General features: G+C 45.9%; 1 protein-coding gene across 1 annotated transcript in view; it reads right to left on the reverse strand.

Annotated features, from left to right (window-relative positions):
* Galnt18 (polypeptide N-acetylgalactosaminyltransferase 18) overlaps positions 1 to 9,722 on the reverse strand; it is a 301,481-nt gene that overhangs the window by 48,158 nt on the left and 243,601 nt on the right. Inside the window, exon 7 of the mRNA XM_028768019.1 lies at positions 4,436 to 4,621. Coding sequence (XP_028623852.1) covers positions 4,436 to 4,621 — 186 coding nt within the window. The remainder of the gene's footprint in view (positions 1 to 4,435; positions 4,622 to 9,722) is intronic.

Raw genomic sequence — 9,722 nt, forward strand, 5'->3', positions numbered from 1 at the left:
CAGTGAGCCTTACCACCCACCCTGCCTTGTGCTACACACTTCAACACAAACATGCACATCAAAATGTCTTCAGGAAGCCCACAGTTTATCCCAGTAGTTCCAGCTTTAGGTAGGCATGGGATTCCTCAACATTTACTTTCCAAAACCAGTTCAACTAATCTCTAAGGGTCAAATGATTTTAGTGTTCAGCCAGATTTGAGAGCCACTGGTCTGATAAGATAGAGGTTGTAGACAACAGATTATTGTCTGACAGGCTGGTCATATGATGAGAAAGGCATACTGGGGGAGGACCATTTTCCGTGCTGGGGTTAGCTTCCTGTATGAAATGCCACAAGTCTGTAAGAATGAAGATTTGTTAGAGATAGGAGTTGAACATGAGGTGGTCAGTGGGGAATTTCAGGTAGAGAGATCAAATAAGCAAGCACAGCATTGAAAAGCAGCAAGACCTGCCCCCTCCAACAAAGACTGTGGGGGTTCAAGCGGACATCCCCAAAGAGGAGAGTATGTGTCAAATAGTGCACCTGGCCTCGCCTTTGTACTCTGAGAAGAGTCCTTCACAGACTTTGAAGGACAATGGATAAATCATTTAGCAAGGATAGATTTGAAGGGGTGAAGACTTAAAGCAGGGCAATCAGTTGAAGTCTCTATGGGCAAGGCCTGAGTTCAGATGCAACTAGATATAGACCGGACAGGAAGGCTCTGTGATTCACAGAATGGGATAACAGAAGAGGAGGAAGAAAGGACTATGAACAATGTCCAGCCAGATATCTGGCAGATGGTAGCATGAGGAACTGAGACAAGCAATTAGGAACAGGAGTTGGCTTGGGTGGAAAATGACATCCTTAGCTGTAGTCAGACTCAGCCTAAGGTGCCAGGGAGGACATCAGCAGGAGTCATCCAGCTGGCTGATGGAGATGCCAGTTCACAAGCAGGACTTGAGATATTAATTAGGAAGCCATCGGCATGTGTGTGAGATAGACATCCAAGAGCTGAAGCTGTTACTGAGAGGGGCAGTATAATGAGAGGCTGAAGAAGGGGACATCTCTGGGGAGCATTTAAGCAGCAGTAGAGGGACGACATACCCCGAAGGGAGAAAGAAGTAGCATCCTGAGGGAGAGGCCTTCCAAAAGTGTGGAACCACAGAGCATAGGAACCACGGAATCTCAAAGAAATGAGGATTGTGTAGGTTAAGAAAAGTTTTCTTAGGTTCCCCCCCCCTTTCTCTCTCCCTCTCTCCCTCTCTCTCTCTCTCTCCCTCTCCCCCCCTCTCTCTCTCCCCCTACTGTTTGTGTGTATGCAACTGCATGTATGTGGGTATACATAGAGTCCAGATGAGGGTGTTAGATTTCTAAGAGCTGGTGTTATTAATATTGGTAGACCATCAGATGTAACATATATGCTCCCTAATGGGAGTACTGTCTCTCCAGCCCCAGTTGAAGGAGTTTTAAATGTCCAGAATATTATGTACTCTAGAGGCCAGTCCATGAGAGCTTTACCAAAGGCAGACTTGTTATTGGAGTATAATGGAGAGTAGCAGAAAATGGAAAACCCTGACTGTGGGACTGCATAACGGTATCCTGGGTCATGGTTGAGCAGGTACCTAGAACCCCGAGATTCTCCATGGAATTCTGCGTGAGACCCGGCAGGAGTTCGGTCCCTCCCATCATCCAAGATCCTGAAAAGCAGTCACATAGATCTCCATAGAGTCACATAGGCCAGGCTGTAGGCCTCAGGCCCTAGGAATTTACATACTAATGAAGGCCAGAGGGCAGAGCAAATTAAACATGCCTCCCCCAGATTCTCCCCCAGTCCTCCCCCTTTCTCCCTCCCTATATAACTCGGGACTGCCCTGAGTTTTTGGGAGTATGCCTAGATCCATCTATTATCCGCCATGACAATAAACCTTTTTGGAACCAAGGACTTCCTCGTGTTACTGGGGCCTGCCGCCACCAAGGCCCTCAGGCCACTGGAACCATAGGACCTCTTCTCTAATGTGGGACCTGCCACGGCAGCGGAAGCCCCTCCGGGGCTTGCGCCACTCTGGCGGCCTTTTAAATTTTCCCCACACCTGACCCTGGAAAAGCTCAAGAATCTGAAGGAAGGGGAGTTGGAAGCTGGAAGTGATGGGGGATATGGGAGGTTGTGTGTGTGTCTAGGCACACGATTGTGTCAGAGGGAGAGGGAGAGAGAAGAAATGGTTTGTGTGTGCATGAGTGCACACCAGAGGGCAACTTCGTATGTCATTCACTAAATACCCTCTACCTTTTCGTGAGACATTGTTTCTCACTGGCCTGGAATTCAATACGTATGCTAGGCTGACTGGCCGGCAAGCCTCTTCCCCAGCACTAGGAAGATTACAAACACGTGCTACCACACCCAGCTTTCCTTAGTGTCTTCTGGGAATATAATTCAGGTCCTTATGCTTTTGAGGAATGTGATTTACTAACTAAGCCATCTCCTCAGCTCAACAGGAAGCACACTGACTTTCTTTTTCTCTATCTAAAATTTTTACCTGAGTATTTCCATGTCTAATCTGTTTTCTTCCCCTTGGAGGGGTTACAGGCAAATATTAATTTTCACTGAGTTTTGCTTATGGCATCCACCATTCACTGGGTTTGGCTGGAATAGAGAAGACTGGCAGCTTTGGGGGCAGAGAGAAGGGGGCAGACACGAGTGCAACACTGATCCCACACAGAGCTATGGTGTTGACTGGTGAGATCCTGGAGAGGAAACATTTCAGCATCCAGGAACACCCAGAATGGGAATCAGAATCCTGAGTGGAATACTGAGTTCTAATGCTCACAGCATCAGCTGGATCCAGGAACATGGGGGTTTCCCTAGACACCTCTTCCTGCCAGGGATTCAATCGGAGGTTTTGCTGTGCTACACTGAAGATCTTGGCTCCTCCTCGCTGATCGTAAGGGGACCCAACTGAGGTCACTTTCCCTGTGATGGTGGACTACTACAGTTGGTACATGGGTGCCATGAAGGCCCGGATTCCATCCACGAAGAGAGCTTGCCTGAAGCTGCCACTCAAGGCTCAGTCTAGTTTTTAAAATAATTCAGGCTGGGCGGTGGTGGCACACGCCTTTAATCCCAGTACTTGGGAGGCAGAGACAGGCGGATTTCTGAGTTCGAGGCTAGCCTGGTCTACAGAGTGAGTTCCAGGACAGCCAGGGCTACACAGAGAAACCCTGTCTCGAAAAAACAAAAAAACAAAAATAAATAAATGAATGAATAAATAAAATAAAATAAAATAAAACAATTCAGCCAGAGCAGCACACAGTTGGTGGGAAGCTCAGAGTACAGGGCTTCCTTGTAGAAACTTTAAACAGAGATAAATCATTTTACTGTTAGGACTGGGGAATTTCTGAAGATCAGCCAATGGGGGTTTGGGGGGGGAATCCCTGGCTTGGGAGGAATGACAGAGGCCATGCATTTAACAGCCTTGTCACACAGAAGGTGACAGGAGCAATGAGCCCAGGCAGGCAAGCGGGCAAACAGGTTTGGAGTGCGACAGCTGGCATATGTTAGGTTCTCCCAATTCAGCATTTGAGAGTCATTTCCATACAACATATGCCAAGGTGAACCAAACCTGGAGAAGAATATTACTTCTCCTCTGACATGTCTTAGCATAAGTGACTAGAGGGATAGAAGACAGTGACAGGCAAGGATGGGGCTCTGTGAAGGTCAGAAAGTCATATCCTCTTCACCAACTGAGGATCCCTGCTGGAATGTATCTTATTTGCATCCATATGGCTCAAGAAATCTCACAGATATATGGGTTTCCCTTATTCTGCCTGGCTCAATGGAGAGGCTTGAAGCCAGTATATATCGAAATTAACATGTCCTTGAGAATTCACCCTTATTACTGTTGTGTTATCTATTCATCCTCCTGAACCACAAGACACCAGAGAAGCTGAGACAAGGAAGGAAATTTAGAGCCATCTGATCCACCTTTACAAATATTTCAAATAAGATCTCATGTAGCCCAGGCTTCCCTCAAACTCACTATGTAGCTAAGGATGATCGTGACTTTATGAGTCTCTTGTCTCTCCCTCCCAAGGGCTGGTATCACAGGCCTGAGCTACCATAGCTGGTTTTGTGCAGTGTTTGGAATTGAACCCAGGGCTTTACGCATGCTGGGCCAGCATTGCAACAACTTGAGCCACATCCTATTTTTTTAGTTTTCCTTTAAAATGAGGCCACTAAAGTTCTGAGAGAACACACTCTCCTCCAAGCATGCTGGTGGATGCAGATAAGAATCAGAGACTTTTGCCAGCTTCTTCCTGTATGTAGTAAGCATAGGCTTGACAGTCTAATATGGCCAATGAGACCGTGACTGTCCCTGGGAAGAAAAACGGAGTCTAGTGTTTTGTTTCAGAATTTTTTTCTCTCACCAAGCTTGAAGTTTTACCCCATGCAGGCTCCCTACCTCTTGTGGTATGTTCCATGCCATGTAGACATGACTTTTGAATTCATCCATCCAGACCTCGGCTACCCTGAGGGCATTTCTTCGGACGTGGGCAGTGAGGTCCTCTGTGTAGGGCTTGTGGGCCCGCTCGATGTGGGCAATCCGAGAGCAGGGCAGGACCTCCACGCTCCCGCCACACTGCCACACCTGTAGAAGCAAGGAAAGTATGTACCCATCAGCTCCTCTGTGAGGCAGGCTACAGACCGCCACAAAATATGAACAGAGAAACCCAGCTCTCTCCACCTTCTCTCCACACACTGCCCTGAGGGAGCGAGCTGGATCTCATCCCCTCCACCTCCTGCAATAGGAATATTAAGTAATTAATTCATAGCTGGGATTTTATTGCCATGAGTTTACTTGCAAAAAAAATTAATGTACCTTTTTCGTCTGCCACAAGCTCCATGTAGCCAGATAGTGTGGATGTTTTGAGCTCAAAGAGTTGTGCTGTCCTCTCCCTTATGCTTGGATTAGCCACACCCCTCTCCCCAACGATGGTCTCTACACCACTACATAACAGAAAAGGACCAGTGGGACTCCCAGCTCAGAAGTCCGTCTTCAAATGGACATTCGATGATCTTGACAAAAGTCAATGACAGCTACTGTTAAAGAGCCCAGTGGTACTTCTGTTCCCCATATTCCATGGACTTCTGAGGGGAAGTACTCCAGATCTTTGGTGATAGTGGGGGTTATTTGCTGAGTATTTTCATTTGGAAGTATGGTAGAGAACCTTCACATGTTTGACACTTGCTCATTAATACTAATAAATCCCCATACAGGATATGACGAAATTTGGATTTACCTAGTTGGCTGTGTTGGTTAGGAAGTCAAGACCTCTTCTCCCACTGGCCAGTATCACATTAAAGGGTCCTCATAGCCATAGCTACTGGAAGGAACTTTGCTAATCTGTTACTTAGTATACTATTTAGGGTCAATAGAAAGGGACAAGAATTCTGAGTGCCAGTTATGTTTCAGATCTGGGATTTAAATGGGGTGGGGCTGGGGAGTGGGCAGTTAAACACAGTACTGTTGACTGAAAGTTTACAACCAGATTGTATTGTATTGTATTGTATTGTATTGTATTGTATTGTATTGTATTGTATTGTATTGTATTGTATTGTATTGGTCCAGGTCCTGGTTCTGCTTCATGCTGGCTGTGTGACTCTGAGTAGTTACCTTGACCCACGTATGTCTCCATCTCCATCTCCACAGGGATAATAATAGCACCAGTCTCCTGAAGTCCCCGAGAGGATTAGATCGATAGCACACAGTGCACCTGGTACATTATAATCCCTAATCAAGCTTGTCCATGACCACACGAATTGTAATATTCTGTGGAGAATCTTCAGAATAACCTGTGAGGCCGCTGCTATTATTTCCAACTCCAGGCAAGAAACACATTGAAAAAGGTCCTTGCCCAAAGCCACATGGCTGGTACTGGTGACACAGAAAGATCTGCCTGACTCCCAAAGAGGCTGAAGGCAGAGCCAATGCTCCTCAGGGGTGACCATGTTTTAAGAGCAGTTAGCATCTTCAGGGGTGACTTTGGGGGCCAGGAGAAGGGGCATGACAGTTGACAGGCTGTGCCCCTTTCCAAACTTCCCCATGATAGGACTCGCCTATACTAGAGACAGGTCACATTCCAGGGCACTTTACCCCAATAGCCTGTGAATCCTGTGACAGTATTATTGACAATACAAAGTGGCAGGGTAATTTTTCTCCCTGTGCCTGGAACAAGGCCACTACTTGACATATTTCAACAGTGCAGAACAGGATGTTACTCACAGCAGTGCTCTTATGAGTCCTGCTCCTCAGAATCGGCTTGTCATTTCACCTTAAGAGTGTGCATGCCTGCCTCAATCACCAGAGCCATGTTGCTGCCACCCCCACCCTCCCACCTTGAATGGTGCTCCCAACACAGTGGGACACACAGAGCACACTGAGTACTTCTTAATCCAGCATTCAATTGTTCCTTTATCAGCTAGGCTTTGGCACATGTAATGTATTTTTCCACCCCACCTTGCTACCCAAACTCAGTGTCCAGGTATCAGTTCAAAGTCACTTCCCTATACCCTGCTTTGTGGTCCTCCCCCTCCCCTTCCCAGCAATTGCTTGTTTAACCATCTCCCTTCGTTCAAAATATTCTTTATGTTCTGATCAAATTTCCCGTCTGCTACTACTTGGTTCTCAGGGTAGACCATGGGTTCCCAGGAAAGGCAGGACAATGGCAGGCTGGAAGCCAAACGTTATGTTTAATAGCACAGCTTTGGTGTTAGTGAGAGTGGGATTCAGAATTTGACCTCTGCTAGCAGCTGCTGTATACTCTGGCAAGTTGCATCTCCTCCTGAACTTCCTTTCTACCCAGTGGAAGAGAGTGATGCATCATGGGAAGGTATTCAGCCCATGCTTGCCTTGTTATGAATACTACATGGATAGAAACAGAGGAAATGAGAGAATCAGGTACCAGGGTAGGGCATCTCAGCCAATTTCTGCCCTGACATGAGATCACAGGAATGGCATCTTTGAACTAAACTCTGGTCTAATAGAGTCATGTGACAGTTCCTGGGTCCCATAGTCTGTGCCTTTGTTTTATAACAATTATTAAACTTGCTGTTGTTTGACTTATTCTGCACACTCAAGTTGGAGGGATGAATTAGATGTAGAGGACAGGTTACCATCCTAGCAGAGAAAGGTGCAAAGGTCATTCTCAGAGACTGGGAGCCCTTGGTAACTCGGGCAACCTGCAGTCGCTTCTCTTCTGTTGAGCCTGTCTACTCAGGGTCAGCCCTTCCCTTGAGTGTGACCTTTGAGTTCTTGGCAGCATCTGGCCTTTGTAGTAGATTTGGCCTGTATACACATTAGCTTTGGACCCTGCCAATGACACTGAAGACAACTGGGAAAGTCTTGTGCTTATCTATTCCTAGGTGACAAATGGCTCTACTGAGCAAAGAGAGCCTCTGAGGTGTTATCCACAGATGACCTCAGAACATGGTTAGAAAAATACTAGTATTTGACTTGCATTAAAGGTGATGTCAGGAAGCGTCCACTGTGGGGAGGGGGCTACAGAGGATGAGGAAAGAAAAGAGAGTTCATCTCAGTACAGGAAATGTCCAATGCTTGATAGCAAGTTGTGAGCCATTTGGAGGGTATGGTTCATAGTTCTAGAGGTGGAGAATGCCAAGAGGAAAGGCGGGAAAGTTGAATACCAAAAGAGTAGTTGAGAAATGAAGACCAAGAGGTCACAGGAAACAGGCAAGCACGATTCATATCCTACAGCGAGAGGCTATGCTAAGTCTACAGATAGTGGGGACACGAGGCAGCATGGCAACCCATGCCAAAAACTGGGTCCTGTTTCCTTTGATGGCCACTGAAATAAATGATCCTAGACCACAGCGTGTCCCTTCTAGCTTCTGCTTCTGCCTTCACATCTGTCAACTCATTTCTCTAGAATAATTGTTGCAAACTCAACATTTTTTTTAACCCATCACTACTAAGTTAGACCCTCTTGGAATACCCGCAGCATTCACACTCCTTAATAAAACATTCATATTTTATTCATGTACTTATTCTTTAAATATCTGTCTTCCAGAATTGGACTGTAACCTTCACAAACACAAGGATATGTCTGTGTGCTTTCCACTGAATATACTGTGCCTGCTTCGTGGTATCTATTCAATAGCTATTAAGTGAATGAGTGAATTTGAGGGTCCTGGGCTTTCACTGACTATAGGGACACAGTTTTAACTAGCTCAGCTGGATGCCCTAATAAAGCCCATAAACATAAAATGTGGCCAGATTTTACTGAACACAGTGACTTTCTTTAAACCCAGGTGGTTTTTCAGCAAACTGCTGACATTAAAGTGCAAATTACTGCCACCAAAGAGACTTACTTTGGCTGCAAAGCTTAAATTAACGTTGTAAAGCCTGAGAAGTCATCAAATGTGTGGACAGCTACATGCAGGTTTCTTTTGTGGAGCCAGGTACTCATGGCAGAGTCTCCCCAATCTCACAGATGCTCAGATACACCTCCAGAGGAGCTGCAGGCCTGTTCCCCAGAGGTGACCAAGAGTTTATGGCAGAGTGTGTATAATAGCTTCACAGGACAAAGTCAAGACCCCTTACTACTAGCCCTTCCTGAAAAGCCCTGATCCTGTCTCCTTCCCTGAAAAGGTCTCATGCATCAGTGTAGGACAGCAAGGAAGCACTGGTTTCTAGGGATCAGTGGAAGAGGGTATAGATTATGGCGACCACATACAAGTCACTGAAGTGTACCTGTCTATGGGTGCTAGTAACCTTTTCACCTGGGAGATTTAAATGAGATTCGGTATGGATACTGCTTACTAGCAAAGCTAGCCCTACTGAGGAGTCTCAGGAAGTGAGGTCTCTCTGTTTCTCTTTCCAAGACAAGAGTCACTGGGATGAAGCCATGGTCAGGTCTCTCTCTGTTACTTCTATAGTCAAAGCTCCCTGTCTTAATCCTTATTTTCACCAAGCTATCAAATGGGATTGACAAACTCGGATGATTTAGATCGCCTTCACTTGTACATTGAGAGTTTGAATTTCATGGCTCATACCTCAAATGATGACCAGGGCCTGAGACACAGTGGGAAGAGCTGTAGCCTGAGTCACAGTTAGGAGACACCGAGGCAGATAACAAACAGTTTCATCTACTTCTATGTTCCATCCATTGCTTTAATGAAATTCTGTGTCTATCTTTGTGTGTGTATGTGTGTGTATGTGTGTGTGTGTGTAGGTACATAGAGTCTGTTTTGCTTGTGTCTGTGTGTATGTATACATGTGCATATATACATATATGTAGGAATATGCATGTGTGTATGTAGGTGTGTGTATATGCACATGAGTACCTTTGTGTTTGTATACATGTACAGATGCATACAAGTATGTGTGTCTGTGTGTGTTTATATGTGTAAGTGCATGTGTGCACATGACTGTACGCAAATGTCAGAAATCAACCAAGGAATTGTTTCTCAAGCACTGTCCTCCCCTGAAGCACTGTTGTTTTATGATATACAGTCTATCGCTGGGACCCTGGAATCATTGGTTAGCCTAAGCTGGCTGGCCAGGGAGCCCCAGGGATACATCAGTCTTCATTTCCCCAGTGCTGGGATTATATGACACCACCACATCTATATTCTCTCTCTCTCTCTCTCTCTCTCTCTCTCTCTCTCTCTCTCTCTCTCCTTTTCCTTCCTTCCTTCCTTCCTTCCTTCCTTCCTTCCTTCCTTCCTTC

The sequence above is a fragment of the Grammomys surdaster genome, unplaced genomic scaffold (assembly GCF_004785775.1).
Source record: "Grammomys surdaster isolate TR1022 unplaced genomic scaffold, NIH_TR_1.0 184, whole genome shotgun sequence".
Taxonomy (NCBI): domain Eukaryota; kingdom Metazoa; phylum Chordata; class Mammalia; order Rodentia; family Muridae; genus Grammomys; species Grammomys surdaster.